At 45.7% G+C, this 20,247-nt stretch overlaps 1 protein-coding gene and 1 long non-coding RNA gene across 4 annotated transcripts in view; one reads left to right on the forward strand and one right to left on the reverse strand.

Moving 5' to 3' along the window:
• The window catches only part of LIG3 (DNA ligase 3), a 28,196-nt gene that overhangs the window by 4,354 nt on the left and 3,595 nt on the right, over positions 1 to 20,247 (reverse strand). For all 3 annotated transcript variants that reach the window (XR_005222681.2, XM_037880764.2, XM_037880765.2), the window contains exons 4-19: positions 18,158 to 18,355; positions 17,510 to 17,661; positions 16,528 to 16,694; positions 13,369 to 13,446; positions 13,079 to 13,247; positions 12,565 to 12,720; positions 10,733 to 10,864; positions 9,745 to 9,824; positions 8,900 to 8,987; positions 6,906 to 6,983; positions 5,900 to 6,023; positions 5,320 to 5,462; positions 3,892 to 3,966; positions 2,166 to 2,312; positions 1,072 to 1,243; positions 565 to 659 (exon numbers count right to left, since the gene is read on the reverse strand). Coding sequence is in view for 2 of the 3 variants with exons in the window: in XM_037880764.2 (XP_037736692.1) it covers positions 565 to 659; positions 1,072 to 1,243; positions 2,166 to 2,312; positions 3,892 to 3,966; positions 5,320 to 5,462; positions 5,900 to 6,023; positions 6,906 to 6,983; positions 8,900 to 8,987; positions 9,745 to 9,824; positions 10,733 to 10,864; positions 12,565 to 12,720; positions 13,079 to 13,247; positions 13,369 to 13,446; positions 16,528 to 16,694; positions 17,510 to 17,661; positions 18,158 to 18,355 (2,054 nt within the window). In the remaining variant the exon portion in view is untranslated. The remainder of the gene's footprint in view (positions 1 to 564; positions 660 to 1,071; positions 1,244 to 2,165; positions 2,313 to 3,891; positions 3,967 to 5,319; positions 5,463 to 5,899; positions 6,024 to 6,905; positions 6,984 to 8,899; positions 8,988 to 9,744; positions 9,825 to 10,732; positions 10,865 to 12,564; positions 12,721 to 13,078; positions 13,248 to 13,368; positions 13,447 to 16,527; positions 16,695 to 17,509; positions 17,662 to 18,157; positions 18,356 to 20,247) is intronic.
• LOC122463224 lies at positions 6,854 to 19,609 on the forward strand. The gene is made up of 3 exons (XR_006286391.1): positions 6,854 to 7,142; positions 7,275 to 7,539; positions 18,704 to 19,609. It is a non-coding gene; the product is annotated as an uncharacterized LOC122463224 (long non-coding RNA).

The raw sequence follows: 20,247 nt of genomic DNA on the forward strand, positions 1-20,247 counted from the left end.
TGCTGCTCCCTGGTGAGCCCACTGTACTGTGCGAAGAGCGAGCAGACCCCGCAATGCTGAGTTAGAGGACGTGCCTCCTTTCCCTCCCAATCTCTGGATCAACTGCACAGGGGGCAGCTCTGGAGCCCAGTCTCCCTGAGGTGGGGCTCTGGGTCTCCACAGCTCCTTGGGCTGGACGCAAGGCGGCAAAGCTGGAAGTGAACCGATGATGGCGGCGCCCCCACTTGGCAGTGGCATGCTCCAGGCCAACCCTTAGCCCTTTTCCCCAGGGCATGGCTGGCTATTGCTTGCTGCTGGGCCATGCTGAATTTGACCTGCTGGGAACAGCTGCTTTACTGCTCACCTGAGAATACTACTGCTACCCAAGGTTCAGGGGAAGGTTACATCAGGCCCATAGACTCCAGTATGGCAGACACCTTAGCAGCCTAGCTGCCCCCTGCACAGCACATGGCCTCTGCTTCAGATTTGTTCTGAAACACTAATGCGTTTAATGTTTTCCCTGTCTCTTAACTGCCCCGCAGCTCCCGCACTGCTCTGAAGCCAGCCCCACCCAGCCGTCCATACCTTCTTTCTGTTGTCGTCCGGCTCAGCTGCTTTCCGTTTCTCCCCTCGCTTTTCCTCCGCCTTCTTTGCCGGAGATCTAACAACTGCTTTGCTGCCTGGCAACAGGAATGGCCTGGGTTAGTGCATTTTGCAGAGACAGGTGTGTTTTAAAGCAGGTTTGGATGCGCAGAGGGAGAGAGCAGAATAAGTTCCCTGCTCTAACCACTGTATCTGGGAGTGCTTTTATTATTGACCAGTGTGTCTCAATACTGGGCTGTAGGACCACATCAGCCTGGCTTCCACCTCTTCTCACTCCCAGTGGGCCTCAGAGCCACAGCCACTCACTTTACACTGTGAATTGCCACGCCCAAACCGCAGGCGCTCACACCTTTGCACAGTGCAACTGATACGAACGTTAGGTACATGGTGCTGCAACATATACACCAGTGTTAGCTGAAGGCAAACGAAAGCCCAGCCACCAAACCCAAATCCCCAGAGGCCCTTAGACTCTGTGGAGGGCACTCTTACCTTCTGGCTTCTTGGCTTTTGCAGGTGACTTGCTTGGGGGTGTCTTAGCAATTTTGTGGGGTGTGGAAGACCTAGAATTTCCCTCATTCTCGCCACTGCTGCTGGCTGTGGACCCCTCCTCCTCTGCTACGATATTGAAATCGGACTTCTCCTTGGAGAGCTGGTATAGCTCCTGCCCCGCAAGGAAACAAATACTGCCCGTTAGCCACAGTGGAATTCCCTGACATCAGACATGAAATGCCCAGAGACACGAGACACAAGTGATAAACCAGGCACCCCCTTGGGATCCGCTCTCCAGCACCTGCTCCACATCCTCCACCCTCTCCTAAATTCCTAGCAGCTGCTCCACACAAGACACTAGGAGAACATAAAGGGTCATGATTAAACACCGAACGACAATGGTGAGGCTGAGAACAGAGCTGACCAATGGATGACTAGTGAAGGCAACCAAGAACCCATTTCCATCAGTCAAGGAAGTGACAAGTACAAAGACGCAGTCAGCTTGTGGCTCAAGGCTCTTGGCAGATAGTCTGACAGCAAGGTCAGACTGGCAATGATCGCCCCCCCTTACAGTCAATTCCCAGATGTCTCCCCATCCTTTATTGGGCATTGGTTGAATGTGGTAAGACTGGCAGAACTCAGGGGTTGGAGGTTACCCCTTTCCAGAAAAAAGTCTTCCTCCATGATCATGGCTGTTACAAGAGCTAATGCAACTTGTTGCCAAATATTTCCCAACGGTACACAAATGCTCTAGTAACTCGTATCCGAAAGCTCAGGAAAGCCTATTGCTGTCCAGTATTATTATTAATCAGGTTTATTGGTAGTGCCTAAGCCAACCAAGAACAGGGCTCCACGGTGCTAGGCATTGTACAAACAGAAGCACATGGTCCCTGTCCCGTAGAGCTTACAATCTAAATAACCAAACCAATCCCAGAAGCAGTGCAAAAATGCAGTCTACCACCATGAACACCACTTCCAGCAAATGTCTTTGTACACACAATGCAATCTGAATTTGCCTGCAACTCTATGAAGGGGGTTCCCTTTGGATTGATGTCCTTACTATGCTGCACCTGGGAATATATTACAAGTCTCACCTTGAGCTGAGGGAGGTTGGTGGCCGTCTTCCAGTCTTTGTCATCTCGGATCCGGGTGCAGCGAGGGAAGCGGATGGAGATCCCATCTGCAGTGTGGGCTTCTGCTTTAGAGAACTCAGCACCTGTGATCTCCCACACCGGGGCTTTCTAGACCGAAAATATTGGAGATCCATCAGCAAGGAAGCCCTACATTATTTTCCTTTGTAATCCTCCCTCTCATCTACTAACTGAATGCATGTCTGAGCCCTCCCCCCCTCACTACAAGAGATCAGGCCAAACTGAGCTAAATACACACAAGTTAATTCATTGAGTGTTGCCATTAGATCTTCTACCAAACACCTACAGGCAGCCATATCTAGTAACTCTATTGTGTTTTCAGTTATATGACCAGAAGCATCACAGACTGGGTTTACGTGTGTGTGTCAACTTTGAGATAATAAATGTAACAGATATGCATGGCACCGAAGCTGTCTGCAAAATTATGGAGTGACAGTAGCAACTTCATATTTAAGGTTGCAATTCAATTTTCACCAGCCCTTTAACTTTGTGAAGCTCCTTTCTGCCTGAGAGTTCATGTGAGGTCCCTCGCCAGGATGGATTTGTTGGGAAAAGTGAGTTTGCTAAGATCAGGGGTTTCAGAGAAACAGGATTTTTCCAGAAGTAAGCGAGTCCTCTAAAGCAGTGGTTTTCAAACTTTTTTCCTGGGGACCCAGTTGAAGAAAACTCTTGATGCCCACGACACAACGGAGCTGGGGCAGAGGGGTTTCGGGTGTGGGAGAGACTCTGGGCTGGGTCAGAGGATGGGGTGTGGGGGTGAGGGCTGCAGGGTGGGGCTGGGAATGAGAGGTTCAGGGTGCGGGAGGGGGCTCTGGGCTGGGGCAGGGGATTAGGGTATGGGAGGGGGTCAGGGCTCTGGGCTGGGGGTGCAGGCTCTAGGGTGGGGCTGGGGTTGAGGGGTTTGGGGTGCAGGAGGGGGCTCTGGGCTTGGGGGGAGTGAGGGCTGGGGCAGGGGATTGGGGCACAGGGGTGGTACTAAGGCAGGCTTCCTGCCTGTTCTGGCAGTGCAGACTCTGCTGCGCCCCAGGAGCGGCCAGCAGCAGGTCTGGCTCGTAGGCGGAGGTGCGCAAGTGGCTCCACGCAGCTCCTGCCCACAGGCACTTGTCCCCCCCCCCCCCAGCTCCCATTGGCTGGGAACTGGCCAATGGGAATGCAGAGCTGGTGCTCAGGGCAGGGGCAGTGCACGGAGCCCCATGGCCCCCCGCCTAGGAGCCGGACCTGCTGCTGGCTGCTTCCGGGGCATAGTGTGCTGTCAGAACAGGTAGGGACTAGCCTGCCTTAGCCGGGCAGCACCGCCAACGGGACTTTTAATGGCCTGCTCAGCGGTGCTGACCAGAGCGACCCAGTGCCTGACATTCCGCGACCCAGCACTGGGTCTCGACCTACAGTTTGAAAACCACTGATCTAAAGGTTTTTGTCAATTCCTCTCTTAACAGCAGCTTGGGCTGGAAACCTCAATTTTAAAATATTTTAATCTTAGATGAGGTTTGATGCACCGGAATATTTTTCCCAAGAAAGGCTGCAAATGCAACATTAAGAACTTGTGCTTCCTCTCCACCCCACCACAGAAACTACTCTGTAGCATAGAAAACCTCCACCGTTACTAAGAGATTAGTGCACTGCCGCATGCCACCCCTGGAAAGCATGATCTGTCCATGGAAGCACTTGCCTTTGGGTCTGGAACAATGAAGTCTGGATAATAGATCTTGTTAATTTTCAGCCAGCTTGGAATTTTACTGGGATCCTAGAAGTCCAAGAGGACAGGATCAAACATAGGAAGGGTGATTATTACAACAACATGCCTGTTAAAATACGAACCTGCTCCGACAGCAAATATGTGTTGAAGGGACGTTAGCCCTTACCCTGGTTCTTGTCACGCAGACAGACAGCAGAAGACCAGAAGTCCAAAGTGCAGACAATGCGATGTTTATTGGGGTTAATCAGGCAAGCATATCCATAGCACTGCACGCCGGCAGAGCCTTTATCCCAGTGTCCCCCCTTTCCCCTTCCCTAGCAGGCATAATTATAAAGGTCCCACCCCTTACAATTTATGGTCATGTTCGGTTTTGAAGGGTCTTGGGGCTTCGGCACCACTTCTTTTGTATCCCATGGGAAGGATAAGGAGTGAGGTTGTGCTTCGGTCAGAGAAAGGCATTTCTTTGGCCTTTTAGTGTTTCTTATACCTTCCCCCCCACCCTCCTTGCCCCTCCTGACTGGTTGCTTGACCTTATCTCAAGAGAGGAGTTTGAGGCAGGACTGTCCTTCAAGTGTGCGTTCGTATATTACACTCCCATTCTGCCCAGCAACACTTTAGCTCTCTCTCTTGTTCTCCCCTAATCTGCCTGTGGGCAGATGTAAGTGTCTTTGTTTACACATTAGTAAGAATATAAAAATATCAAAAATCAAATGGGCACACAAGACCCAAAATTCTATCTCAGGCAAATATACAGGCCTGAATATGACATCATCATCACTAAACACTAGCACCTGGTAGATTAGCAACAGCTCACTGCATCTCCACACAAGGGATCTCTATCACTAAGAGCCCAAGGTACTCCCTCATGCCCCAGGTAAGCAGGTACTGGGAGGCAGTGTATCCTTTAGATCTGCAGCAACCCCTCTCCTGATTTGGGAGAATTGGCTTCCATCTGTATGTTCATCCCATGTGAACCAAATCATAGCCAGGTAAAATTAAGTGTTTCCCCGAACAGTTTAACTCGCTATAAACAGATTTTAGTCTACACAGATTTGCCAGGCAAAATGAATTCTCAACCTTCTAAAATACGAGGTAAATGCTCCAAGCCCAGTATCTGCAAACTTTCTACACCTAGATGAGACTTAAAGTGGCCTGAGATATTGGATTTCGGTGCCAAAGGCACTTGCGTTTGAAAGTCAGGCCTTGGCGTTTCTGAAGTAACGCTCCCCTCTAGCGGCTAGTGAGGTAAAGCACACCAAACCACACCAACTGCCATTTGCTGCTGCTCATCAGAATGTCTAATAGCCTAAATGGGAATCGAATGGCGAGTAGCCTCCCATGCTGAGCTTAGATCCAAATATAAGATGTGCCCACCCAGGCACATGCCAGAGCCCCCCTCACCTTGCTGATCTTCACCATGTCCAGCTCCTTCTGCAGGCGAGCCAGGGTGGCATCATCGTGCCCACCCGCGCACTTTGTCACCGTGCACCATTTCTGGCTCTTGGGGTCATAGCAGCCCATGAGGAAAATGGACATCATCCCACCTGGAACAGGGAGCAGGGGTTTCAGCATCGGAGTGCCAGGAGGAGCCCACCACTTCACGGCACACAAAGCGCCATCAAGCTGAACAGTGGGTCCCAGTCCCTGTGATCCTTGGGACTTTAGGCTTGTGACTGGGATTCCAGCCAGGCAAACCCCAACCCACAAAGCTTAACAATGAGCATCTGTACATTGGGCCACAGTGCGCCAGCTGCCAACTCATTCGGCTCAGCGCACTCTAGCCCACAATGGAGCCGGGCTGCTAGCTGTATTATGGGTTACAGTACACCCACCCGCACAGAGGAAGTGGCAGGCAATAGCTGGTACAGCCAAATCTTAGCCAAGTAAGAGCACAGTAGCCTGGAAACCAACGAGCCAGAGATTTTTCTCCCTCCTGAAGCACAGGCAAGTTATCGACTCATGTTAGTTCAAGGAGACACACCTTTACTGCCTTGTCCATAGAAAGCTCCCAGAACCACCAAGTCTGCTGTGTCAGCCATGGCACCTTCATTCAGATAGTCCTTTTTCACTTTTAGCCAGTGACGTTTACCAGGCTCGTACGTACTCTGCAAACAAGCAAGAACGCTGAATCAGAAAGGAGCCTATTCAGATTTCCGTGGGGAACCATTTAAAAAAAGTGGCCCAGGACTTCTATTTGGCCACACTGTACTTGAGCTGTGTTTCCACGACTGGTCTTTGGACTGGGCTGGTCCCTGAGATCTCCCTGACACAATTTAGGAATGCAGCAAGTCAGTCCCTGGTATCCAAAAGGTTGAGAAACATTGTACTAGAGCACTTTGATACTCCAGTTCACAAGGAAAGGTTTAGACTAAGGCTTCCAGTGTTCATGAAACCAGCACCTACCAAAATCCAGCATGACATGACACTTCAAACACAAGCTAATAATAAATAAGTGACACGTAGTGTTTTCATCCATAGGTCTCAAATCACTTTCAAAGGGGATTAAAGTATCATCATCCACGTTTTACAAAGGGGGAAACTGAGGCACGGGGAAATGTAGTGACATGCCTATCGTCACAGAGCCACAACTAGAACCCATGTTTCCTGACTCCCAGTTCAGTGCCCTAGCCACTGGGCTACACTGCTACAGGCACATGAGTGCAATACAGCCCTGCTGCAGGGACATCAAATGCATTTAGAAAACCAGGAGACCAGATGGCAGGAAAACAATATGCGAGTGGGGAAGGAAGTGAGAAGTGGTTTAGGTAAGAAGCAGTGACAGTACTCTGGAGCTCAAATGAAATCGACTGTAAGACATTCTCGGCATAGTTCAAAGGCTTTTATCCACTTAAGAGTAGAGTTCAAGGTAAGATTAGATTAAAACAATTTAACATTACATATAGTGAAATCTTATCCTGAGAAATTGTTACTCCAAGATTCCAGAGAAAGTCTAAGCAAGGAAAGACCATGACCATAAGCAGACTTGCCTTTATATCTTTCAGCACCAGTCCTTCCAGCCCCTCACGGATGACTCGATTGATCATATCTGCCAGATCTGAAGCTTTCTGGAAGAGAAAGGAAACGGTTGTGTTAAGATTACCCTACCAGATGGGGCTATGTTCATGGACATTCCTGTGCCGACCGTTACAGCTCTCAGGCAGGAGCAGAAATGCATAAAGAATACGAAGTGACTGCAAGGGAAATGAAGAAGCTGGTTTCAGCAGGTGATTTTCAGAGAGAACAGTCCCACTTTTGCTTTTCTCTATTGTCAGTCTGTGCATGCAATGATGACTGCCACCAATATCTCTAAACACAAAGAACTGTCATTGACCTTACAGTAAATGTGGTTATTCTAGATGCGTCATCCAAATGGATTCCAATTCTGGTGCACACGACTCCACACATGCGAGAGCAGATTCTTTTGGCTGGCAGTGTCTTTTGGGGCTTTACCTAAGTCTTTGACATCCTCGTGCTCCTCACCTACGGGTATAAGACGGTGGAGCAGACCCAACTGTCCCTCAGTTCCTTCACCATACAGCATCCAGATGATATAAGACTCTGTTGTAGGGGAAGAGGAGGAAGGCTGGTTGTGGAATCCATGTGGACTACAGAGTCACTGAGGTAAGTAACTGTTCTTTTGTCAAGTGATTGTCCATATGGATTCCACTTCTGGTGACTACAAGGCAGTAATCTCATTCAGGAGGTTGATATTAGGAGTCCTATTTAAATAATGACAGCAGGACAACTCTACCAAAACAGGCATCAGACCTTGATGCCTCAGCTAAGGTACAGATAGTGCTGTGTGAAAGCATGGACGGACCTCCACCTGTTGAGACATCTCAAATCTAGAATCAGGTGCTAGCTTCCCTTCTTCTTGGGGATTAGAAAACATCAGTAAAACCTCTTCCCTCTGAGTTCCAAATGCACCTCCTTCCACTGCTCCAAGATTTCGAAGGAAATCCACTTTTTTAACAGTTGCGACAGGGAATGAGGTGGGAAGGAAGCAACTGAAATGGGATGGAATATCCCTTGTTATAATTTCTAAGAACCATTAATCCGAGTCCAGGTCTCCCAAAAATAAAAAAGACGGTTGCCAAAGGGGGAGAAAAAATGGGGCATAAATCTTGGAATGGTTCCGATTGGCTCTCAACGATGGTGACCAACTTGCTGTGAGGTAGACACAGGGTGTGCAGTTGGGGAAAAAGAGGCACAGGGCCTCCTGTGCTGGAACCCGTTTGTCCCTCAGTGGCTCCAATGTCCTTTATGGCTTGTAGCAATAAGCAGAAGGTCACTGCTTCCTCCTAGGAGCTGGTGTGCAAATGCCCAGTGAGTGGCTCTTGAATCTTTCAAAGCATGCAGGGATTCATCAGTAAATCCATTGAACAGATCACAACCTTCAAATGGAAGGTCCCCAATCGTCATTTGGACCCCTCTCTTTCAGTATTTCCAAAGATTAGAGCCATGAAGCACCACTCATGTTGATGGAAGGAGACACTGACCGAGCTGCTGTATCTGAAGCATCTAATGCAGCCAGTAACGATGTTTGGACTACTAAAGATCCCTTACTCACAATGGATTTCAGCTGCTCCCTATGTTCTTGCAGGAGCTTTTCTAACTATACTATTAACTAGCCTACGAAAAATTGCACAGTGTACAGAGTAAGCAGACACTACAAAGGTTCCATATTGCTGCCACAGATAGTAAGAAGTTAAAGAAATGATGAGCCCACTCCAACCTTTATGCCCTCAAGCAGGAGAATGTGAGGGCATGTAGGGTGCAGGTGCAGCCCTAGCCACTGAAGGCCAAAAGAATCTGAGCACACCAGAAGCGGAATCCATGAGGACAATCACCAGGATAAAAATCACGACAATTGCAGAACTATACTGCTGCTCCATGAATCATGGGGCAGCAAAGTGCCTAGGTCATAGGCCAGAGAGATTACTATTTAAGATACCTTTTTGCTAGTTGAAACTGAACTCACCGTGACATGCTTCATCTCAGAGAAGAGTATCCGGTTGGGGATTTCCACCATGTTATCATGGAGAAACTTTCGACGCTCACGCAGGGGCCTAAGGAACACAGTACACACACATCAACCAAGGAGAAGCAAAAGATCCCCATAGACACTAAGTACTAGTCACACGAACATTTAAACAGAACTTGGCAAATGCCTTCCTACGTTTATTTCTACACAGAGAAGTAGAAAGTTCCATTTTTAACAACTTGCACTTGTAGCACTGATAACGCAAGGAGCTCAAAGTGCTTTGCCAATACTGAGCAAGCCTCACAACCCCTCTGTGAATTAGGCAGTCTTCATTACACATAATATATTCTGTATACATTATACAAATGAACTGTGGCACACGGGAGTGACCTGCCAAAGCTCACAACAGGAGTAGTTAGTGGCAGAGTTCTGAACAGAACCAAGGAGTCCTGGCTTCTACTCTTTTGCTCTCAAACACTGATCACATTATAAGCAATACTTAAAATTTAGAATGTTTTATTTCCTTCCTAAAATTCTGGCTGGAAATCGGTGTCCTACATTCCATTTGCCAGTATGTCAGCCAGAATTTTGGGGAGGAAAATGTGCAGACCTATCTTCAGACTAGGGTTGATATTTTCAAAAGTGCCCCACTTAAAAGCTCAAGTCCCATTTTCAAAAGGTACTTAGGTACTTAAGAGCCTAAATCCCATTGTCTTTCAGTGTGACTTAGGCTCCCAAATGCTTAAGTCAGTTTTAAAAATGGAACTTAGGTGCTTTAGAAAATGTTGCCCTAAACCTATTTCTCCATCCTGAACTTCAGTGAAGCTGTCTGTCAAACTCACCTGTCCATCAGGCTGGTGTTATTGAAATAGATGCAGTCAAACACAAACAAGCAGACATTGGCATCCTGGAAAGCAGCTTTCTGCAAAACAATTAAGATCAAAGAAATCAATCTGTTTGAGCATCAAACTCTATTATGCAAGCAGGAACACAGGAGAAATGTGACTATATGCAAAGTGCTCTCAAGCGTACAAAACACTAAACAGAAAAATATTTTCCCCTCTTTGATCTTTCATGCTAAAATTGTATTTTGTAACAGCCATAAACATTCTTACAAAGCCTGATTTAAATTTACAGTGTCTCTTTACACATAAAATAGGAAAATAAAACATGTTAATAATTCCCAAGTGACCTGGTAGTAAAAGCTACATGATATTAATGGCTTAAAGCAACCCAAGTATAAGGAGTTACTGCTATGGGGAAAACCCAAACTAACCTTCCATTGATTTCAGATAAGCAGCTCCTCAGAAATCAGTAAAACAATTCCAATTTAATTTTCAGTTTATGGCCCTGATCCTCACCTCAGTTTAACATAGGTCTGAACTTTAAAATCATACTGATGTGGACCTAAAGCTCATGTCAGTATCATTTTGTCTTTTTCCACCTACTAAAGAATGTTGCAAGCAATCCTGAATACTCAATGGCAGAGAAGCCTGTAAGTGACTGATTTGTCCCTGAAAAATTTTTTTTTCCTTTTTTTAATATCCATCCTGGGTTGAAGTTTCCCAAACATCTCGACCACCATTTGATCAGATGATCTTCTGATAATCTGGTGCACTATGTCTCAGCTGAAACTTCTAATTTACACTATCACATCCTTGGGCCAGATCTTCCTCTAATGTTCTGTTCAGCACTGGACAGGTGAATGGCCCTAAGTGATAATGAACTGCATGATAAAAATGTTTAAGGTGACAGACTAATCACGTCTAAACCACCAGCTTTAACCTTCAGACCGCAGCAGCAACACATGGCAAGTGCCCACTTTGGTACCTTATGCACTCCAAGGGTCCCGAAGGGTAGCGGTTTGCCTGCTTTGTTGTCAATCAGAAGAACTTCCGCATCCAGGATCATACTATGTCCACCAGGGAAAGCCTGGGGGATGAAGTCCTTAAAATGGGCTACCTGAAAAGGCACATAGCAATGACTTACTTTCCTTACACTCTCTAAGTCTGCCTAGGGGTCTGTCTCACTCCTTTCGCAAAGATGGGGGCCCCCCACCCTTCATGAAGTCCTGGGAGGAAAGCAAACAGCAATACACACAATGTTTCCCACTCAGAATGCAATGTGCTTGGGCTGGACAGCTTCTCATTACCCCAGCAGCAAGCGATCGTACACTGGAGAGATACAGAAGCCACAGCTAACTGAACCAGACCTTTAAACACATGGGAACACACCGGCAGTAACCTGCAGGAGGAGCAAGTTCCCCCTTTCAACTTAGCAGATAAGGCTGTAGTATTAAACACAATGCCATTCACAAACCCCACCACATCCTACTGCAACTAACCCACGCCATGGTGGCAGCCAAAGCATCCCTGACAATGAGAGGTGTAGGCAAGAGACTGGGGTAGGTACAAAGGAGGGGCACAACCATATTCCCGCAGACTTTCCCGGGCCGGGAGAGGGAGTTATGGAGAAACATGGAAAGGAGAGGTAGGAAGCAGGTTTGTATATAGGACATGAATTCTAGAAGATGGAGAGTGAGTTCAGACTCAGACTTTCAGAACAAGGTACAACAAGTCTGAGCCTCTCCACATGCCTCACAGTAAGAATCAGTTCTCTCGCATGCCATAAATACTCCTCCTAATGGAAATCTTACCAAGTGCCCAGCATCATTCACCTGCTTTCACGCACGGTGTCTTTGAATCAACCACTGAACAGGTGGTGTCAAAATGACCCTCAACCCTCAGTTCCCAGAAGCTCCTGGGCATTTCCCACAAATTACAGGATTAGAAAACACACTTTATAGTGATAGACTCAAAGAGCTCAATATATTTATCATAACGAGGGTTAAGGGGTGACTTGATCACAACCTACAAGTATCTACACAGGGAACAAATATTTAATATCGTGCTCTTCAATCTAGCAGAGAAAGGTATAGCATGATCCAATGGCTGGAAATTGAAGCTAGACAAATTCAGACTAGAAATACGGCATGAATTTAGAATGATGAGAGTAATTAATCATTGGAACAATTTACTGAGGATAGTGGTGGATTCTCCATCAGACAATTTTTAAATCTACATGAGATATTTTTCTGAAAGATCTGCTTTAGGAATTATTTTGGGGGAGTTCTCTGGCCTGTGTTGTATAGAAGGACAGACTAGATGATCCCAACGGTCCCTTCTGGCCCGGACTCAGGTCTCACACATCCATACTGCACTATGCAGACCTTTTGACTGGGATGTGCAGCTTGAGCTGTATCCAAACTGCAAAAATCACAGGGCTTGCACCCAAGGACTCAGGCTGTGACCCAACCCCCTAGAAGGTTCCTAAGGACCCACGTCCTGAGTGCTTGCTGATCCAAGTCAGGCTGATTTGTGTGTGGAAGAAAGCAGGGCTTAGGCTCAAACCTGAGTCAGAGCCCAGGCTTACTGTGCAGTGTAGATATACCCCAAGAGGTTAACAATGAATTCTGCCCACAGTGTTGAATGCAGCCTTTAAAATTCATAGAATATTTAATATGGTACACAATGGTCTGCAACAGACACTGGGCTTCTCGGCTCCAGGAACTGCTGGGAAATTCACAGTTTATCACACAAGCCTGGAGAGGAGAAAAGCAAACAGAAGGCAAATTACAAAAGGGAGCTTAGGACTCTGCTTACTTTGTGAGGGAGGACAGGTTTGAGGCTTCGGCTGAAGTAGCTGAAGTGATCTCCATTCTTGTGGACCTGGACTCGCTCCCCATCGTATTTGATCTCTGCATACATCCCATTGGGGCACTTCTTCATGGCGTATTCAATTGACTTGCAGGCTTCAGCCTTACAGAAGACGGGAAAGAAGAATCCCATGAAAACTTCACTTGTGGAAGTAGTGACTGGAATTACTTTTAACTAGTTTCTACAAAACTTCCCAAAGAAAAGCCAGAACAAACAGGAGAGAGCCAGAGAGATTTTTGCTTGTGTGACATCACTACAACAACACTTATACAACACACTTAGTACATGGAAGAGCAGTTTAAAGCCAGGTATTATATCAGTGCCTCACACCCCATCACCCCAATCTTGCACAACCATTTATGCTTCTGTTGATTCTTAAAGGTCAGGATATCTCAGGACAGTTTGTATGAGGATCCTCATCTCTGCCTCCTATGTAGGGTACTGAGGAAATCCATATTACCAGCATGGGTTGAACAGGGGTCATCAGTGAGGCCTGGACGCTGAGGGTTCGCTTCAGACCTGGCAACTTGTCAGCCTCCTGCTGGTTCCTCAGCACTCGCTCCACCACATTCTGGAGATTGCGGGAGGCTTTGAATGCCTCATAAGCATTAGGATCTAAAGCATCCAACCTTTAAACAATTAAGGGGGAAAAAAGAAAGTCACTCTCTCAAGCCAAGCCTTCTACAGACAGTTAAGGAGGTTGCTGCCAGCTACCGTTTTTACTTCTCAGACAGTAAATGTGGAACTCACACATGCTTTGCACCAGCATTCATTTTCAGATCATGCTTTATTAGCCTGATGATGCATTTCAGGTCATTCCCTGTGCACCTAAAATGAAAAGAGGATTCAATCAGAAGATGTTCATCTGACCTACTCCTTCCCTTGAAAATAGGGAAAGGAATCTGCTCCAAACCTCAGCACCATGGGGTAAACACTGCAGCAGAATGAGAGTATGACTACACAGAAGCAAAAGTTAAAGATGGGGACCCCCTCTGAAATTTGAGTCCCATAGAGTTTTCAGCTTATACAGTGTCACTGTACACTGTATAAGCTGTAACAATAGCAGTTACATAACACAAGGTGGGCCTCTGTGCAGAAGAGCAGCTTAAAGCCATGCCACCAGTCACTGCAACGTACTTTTTACGGCTCTGAATGACTGAGGAAATGGAGCTCCCATCACTTTCCCTGGAAAGCAAGGTGTATAATCGATCTCACTGTTACATGTGTGTTATGCAAATCACAAGACAGATGGCACAGCTGCATTTCAGCAATATCACCACTGTCTAGGCAGGAGGTATGCCCACTGTCTGCTGAAGTTAGAGCAGCTACAAGCCACACACTCAGCAGGTCACAGTACGGAAATCAGGGTGTCTGGTATTGATTGAAACACTCACTCAGCTCCCAACAATCTATGCAAGTAATCAAAAGAAATGCACTCAGGAGATGGCTCGCCAGTGATCTAAATTTTAAGATAAGGCTCTAAAACTCTCCAGAACCATAGAAAGAATGAGGAGGACTTGTGGCACCTTAGATACTAACACATTTATTTGAGCATAAGCTTTTGTGGGCTAAAACCCACTTCATCATTCAAATCCCAGCAGGGTCAAAACCTTTCATCCTTCAGCAGCAAACTAAGTTCCATGCAGTTTACTGCATGTGGTGGTGAGGGGGCTTTTAGAAGAGACCTTGTGTGAAATGTCTAGATATTAAAGATGCCATAGGATTTTACACAGGGATTTGCCCTTTTCTCACTGTTGCACAATGGGTTATTTAGCTGATACAACCATCTCTCGGGGGAGGGCTATCCAGTGCTGTTTTACATAGCATCATTGCAAACTGCTTTGCAAATTATATGCATAGGAGGTCAGAGGAGAGACTTCTTTGTCTCAACCTTCTAGACCAGCGTTTTTCAAACTGGAGTCGTGAGGGTATTCTAGTGGGTCCGCCAGCCCCGCTGATCAACTCCTCCCCCTCCCTCCCTCTACTCCTCTCCGTCCTTCTCAGTGCCTCCTGCACACTGGGGAACACACTGTTCAGTGGCATGCAGGAAGCACTGGGAGAGAGGGGGAGAGGTTGGAGGGGGAGGAGTTGATCAGCAGGGCCGATGGACCCCCTGGAGTATCCTCAGTTCCCCGGTGTGCAGGAGGCACTAGGATGGAGGGGGAGGAGTGGGGACGGGGCGTGCTTGGGGGAGGGGGCGGAAAGAGGCAGGGAAGAGGAGGGGCAGGAGTGGGGCCCTGGGGAAGGGGTGGAGTGAGGTCAGGGCTTGGGGCTGAGTGGGGAGCTTGAGGGTCCGTGAAAATTTTTAAATCAAAATGGGGGTCCTCAGGTTGCTAAAGTTTGAGAACTGCTATTCTAGATGTTGAGCATTAGTGTCATCTCAGTGAGATCTTGGCCCTGGCACCCAAGTAAATGGCAGAGCTGAAAATTTTACTGACTTCCTCTACTCCTAACTCAGTTAAAGGATGATTCTCTCAATATTTTCCAGTGAGGGACAAAAGAAACCAACTCCTATACAAATTAAAGGAGAGTTACCAAAAAGATTGAGAACATGTAGAATCCGGGAAAATGGAAAAATCCAAGAAGGTCTCTCTGCAAACTCCAAGGAATTCATTCTTTTGGCAATAAGTAGCAGTAGAATAAGAGCATATTTGCAAAAACCAAGAAACAAGCACTTGACACACAGCCATTAGGAAGAGCAAACAGGAAGCTGGTGGAAGTGGAGCTCTTATCACACATCAGTTGAGAAAAAAATTGATGGCGGCAACAGTTCAGTCTCACTGACAGAAAGGTTAAACACGGACGTCTGCGCTCTGTAACACTCCTATCCACGTCAGCCGAATCATGAATTAAGTATGGACGGAATGAAGTATCAAATACCTGACTTTAGACAGATGGGTGACTCCGAGTCTGTGTGGCATAGTAAATATCAGGGTCCAGATTTTTAAAAGTGATTTTGGGTGTCCAACGTGAGATGCTTTCAAGCCATCTGATATTCAGAAAGTGTTGCTGGGCACTGCAAATCAGGCCCCTTTAAGGTATCTCAAAAGCTAAGTACCCAAAAATGGAGGCACTAAAAACAATTCGCCACACTGGAACATCTTGGCTCACGTTTTTATCATTATTCGAGTCCGGAAGGATCAATTCAAAACCCTTACGATGCTCAAAGAACAAAAATGTATGAGATTTTACACTCTTACAGGCCCCAAAACATATGGCTTGAAGAACTTCGCAGGGTCCTTCAAATTTAATCCCCTACAGTAATTCTATTTCTTCATATACAGAAGTTGTAGAAAGATCATTAACAACTTCATTTTGAAATGTAACAAATTAATGTAAATTAAAAATACGGTAACGGGTCCATAACCTGACACTTATATGGTGACTGAGCAAGACACATGCCCAGGTTCTATAGGGTTTCTTCCCTCACAGTGGCTGAGAACAGCAGCTTTACCTGCAGGTTGGATCTGAAGTTTCTCTGTTGACCTTTTGCTTAGTGCTGGTGCTAGATACTGACTTGATAGCCAAGACTGAAATTCTTTACACACAGCATGAGCAAAAGCAACATGCTCTCCACGCTGATCAGTACTCAAATGAGATTTAACTCTGCCATTGAAGGACCCTTTATAGATGCGAATAGCAAGTTCAGTCTGTATGGCCTTTTCAGTCAGTAACAATTGTGGTTATAGTTTTTAAGGTGCACACTTATCCACTAGGAACTGCACTGAGACCGACATTTCACACAGACTGCCAAAAAGCCAGAGTGCAAAGACTACCAATCTGGGCTGGATTCAAACCAGTTATCTAAATGTAAGAGACAGAGCCTTATCCCCTTAAAAAAATAACCAGAACCACCCACTGGTTTGTGCTTATGGCCTCAGAGTAGTCTTAACCCGTGTCTCACCCTACCTGCTAGTGATATCCTGCAGCACACTTTGCTGGTCGTCCTCCTTGGAAAGCTTTGAAAGTTGAGTGAGGAACTCATCCACTTCCTGGATGGTAAGGAGACTTTTGGCAGCAGGAGGGCAGGACTTGCTGTCTTCAAAAAAGATGCGCACCGTTTCGGAAACATCTCCCTGTCTCCAAAACAAACAAAACCAGGGTGTTTATCAAACCTTTGGCAGGAGACTAAGGCAAAAAGGATGGGGCACTGGAGATGAAGTATGGGTCAATAACTAGATCTTTAGTAGGAGGGGAAAAAGGGAGTCTGATGCCAGACCTCTATGAATGGGTCACAACCGAAGAGCGAGGAAGGGCAACAATGATGCAGCACTGGGATTGTCTTCCCAGCCATTTCTTTTTTAAGTGGTATATGCAAGACACAGACCCTGTGTCCTGCTGTTATCATATTTTCCACCACTGCAGTATTTGGGGCCTTTAATTTCCTCACCATGAATCCAATTTTGTAGAGTTTGTGCGCCATGAACTCTTGCTGAGTTCACTGGAGGCTAATACACTCTAAGCCTACAGAAGTGGACCCATCATCATCGTTTGGATTACAATTTTGCTTTTATTTTAAAGTAAATCCTTGCAAAATAATCAGTTAAGTGGGAATCAGCCAGACAAAACAAGAACCCCTAGGGTAGCTGTGGCAAAGATTTCAGTGCATCAAGTGCAACCAGCGTATTGTTCAGAACTTTTGCATTAGTACACCTTTAGTCCTGGATGCTGCGGGTTAACTGATGCGCAGCACAACACTAGCCTGCGTTCTGTTGCAATACCATTATATAAAAGGTCCAGTTTGTGGGAAGCTTCATGATGAAAAAGAATCACCAACTGCAGCTCTGAAAACTTATAATCCTTTCAAGTGAAGGAAAATTTGCATGGTTTCAGTATCAAGAGGCTGTAGAGTGAGATGAAATGAACATGCAGTCTCCATCCCTTTACTGACCTGCTCCAGGTCTCGGACCATCTCCTCCTGGCTGCAGTTGAAAATCCTGCTGAATAGCTTGACAATCTGCTTGTCGTTCAAGTTGTAAACACTTTTAATGACACCTGGTAATAGCAGCTTAATAGTCAGGTAGAGGTCACCATGGAAGCCATCTGGAAAAAGGCAGGTGCATCATTAGAAACTACCAGACATTGCTCTCAGCGACAGGCTCTAGATTCATGTACGCAGGGGCCATCAGGTAAGTACTAACTCTAAAAGACAGCAACACAACCATGGCCCACCACGTGTTGCCCAATGGGATACTACTCTACATTCAAGGGCACCTCCCAGTTGGTCCTCCATAGCTAATTCTGATACTGCAAATTTAGCACCAGCTACAAAAATTTCTCCTGATCCCACCATGGGACCCAGTCTTATTGAACTTATTATCTAGATAACAGACAAGAGCAAGGCAGTCCACACTGTAGGCACTGCCCACATCACAACAGACACAAAAGTGGTGCAGCGCATAACTCTGTGAATCACATCTTACCCATGGACTTGACTGTCCTTTGTCCCCATCTCTGACAAAGCTGGGTGGCCTTTGCTGTTCATTATTTTCAGATGCCCTCCCAACACAGAAAAATGCCAAGCAGGAGTCACACATACCTCCCGCAGTTCCTTTTTGCAAGAAGTCCTGAATGATTTGCGTTTTCACGTTATAGCTGGGCTTCTCGGCAACCATGGCGCACAACTTTCTGAACTCCCGCAGCAAGCAATCCTTGTGCTTTGGGTCACACTTCTTTGCAGAGAGGCTAGACTTGTGGGAAGAGCTTTCAGGGGCTTCATCAGAATTGCCCGGTTTAGCTGTACAAACGGAGACACAGCATGTATTTAACTTTTAATAAGTAGGTTGGGATGATATGGTACAAACTTTGAAGATGAGGGCCACTACTGTCCAGGCAAACGAAAAGCAAGAACAATCCCTACAAGCTGGCAAAGCTTCAGATGTGAGTAGTGAAGCCCACATCAATGAGATTTGTAAAAATCATGATTAAAAATCTGAATGTGCATTTTTAACAAAAAATTCAACTACTTTAGTATGTACCTTGCACTCAGAGCACATGAGAATTTTCTGCAGTTTATGAAATAGTTAAAATCTCAATGAAAAATCATCACGCTGACGGATAATTTCATTTTATTCTCACTTTATAGGCAATTCTCCACTCCAGCATCAGGTTTCCCCAATACTCTCACAGCAAAAGGCAATCTTCAGTGGAAGGAAAAGGCTTGACAAAGCTGCTGGCTCCCTTAGAATCCCTCCCAAACCATTTTTCATTTCTTCCCACTCAACTTCCAGAGGCAGATGCCAAGATGGAGCCCATCCCACGAATCACAAACTGGATCTGGACACCTGATGTACAATACGACCAGTTCATCCAAATAAAATCAGGGGACTTGGAATTTGTTTTAACTAATTTGGAATTTGTTTTACTATGCAAGAGGTGAGGGGACACAATCTAATTTCCAGTTGCATATTGATAAACTAGGTTCTACTGTAATTACTTTGGGTACCTGGTGAGCATCTGTTTGTCTTGATGTTACAGAGACAAGAGGATAAATACCTTAGCAATAACTTAGTTAACTAAACCCAAGCCTCTTTACTGCTCACAAGGTTCAGGAACTAACCAGCAAATGCTCAACTTATTGCAGAAGCTTTCAGTTAACAGGATACTACTCCACTTGGGAGGGATTAAGAGATCTGCATAGCTTCTGGACAGTTATATTCTGAAAACCATGAGAAATTTATTTCTACACTTGCCAACTCTGTGGTTTCCCTTCCCTCACCCACAAGAAAGATGGATGCTCAATTTCTTAGAACTAAACTGGACAAAACTAGAAAATAGCATAAGAGAGAATCCTACATGGGCAAGAAAGACTAGGTGAAGTAATGGAGTCTTTCCATCTCTAGCTTCCGTTATACAATTCTGAGCACGATGAAATAACTTACAAAACCAGAGTTTGTCCAATACAATAAAACATGTTTACTGAATTTTCATTTAGAAATGAAGTTTTTTCCAGTGGAACCAAGGCAAAGAACGGCTGTGCCCACATTTCTGAAATTTTGAGGGAAAGTGATTTTATTTTAACAAGTGTCACTAAATATTAAAAAAATCCCAGATTGTGCTACCTGATTTATTTCAACCTTTCTTTCCGTAGAAAAAGGTGCAGTTTTCAAATCTCAAAGGCTCTTCAAAGAACCAGCCAGGTAGCCAGTGTAAGTCACAAAATAAAAATGCTCTCCACTTCAGTTATAGGTTTCAAAATCACTGTTCATGCATACAACTGAGTCCAGATCCTACTCCCCTAATGTCAATCAGAGCTTTTCCAATAACAGGTGCAGGTCCTTCTGATTACCAATATCTGGAGTCAACATTCCACCTAGACCAGTGGTTTCAACCTGTGGTCCACGGGCTCCTGGGGGTCTGCAGACTGTGTCTAAGATTTCCAAAGGGCGCTACATTTTTTAGGGGCTCGCAAACGAAAAAGATTGAAAACCACTGATCTAGACATATAAATGCAGTTCTGCAGTCTCCTTACTCTTTCTGGGCAGAAGATTTGGTAGATTTTATCCCTTTTGTACACATCACCAAAATAATGCAAACATCAGTTCTTTTATGACTGACAGCTTAGAAAACACTTAACTTTGTCTACACAAAGTAAATAAAATATTAAGTTTTGTTAGCATTAAATCATTT

Source organism: Chelonia mydas, chromosome 17, assembly GCF_015237465.2.
Source record: "Chelonia mydas isolate rCheMyd1 chromosome 17, rCheMyd1.pri.v2, whole genome shotgun sequence".
Classification (NCBI taxonomy): domain Eukaryota; kingdom Metazoa; phylum Chordata; order Testudines; family Cheloniidae; genus Chelonia; species Chelonia mydas.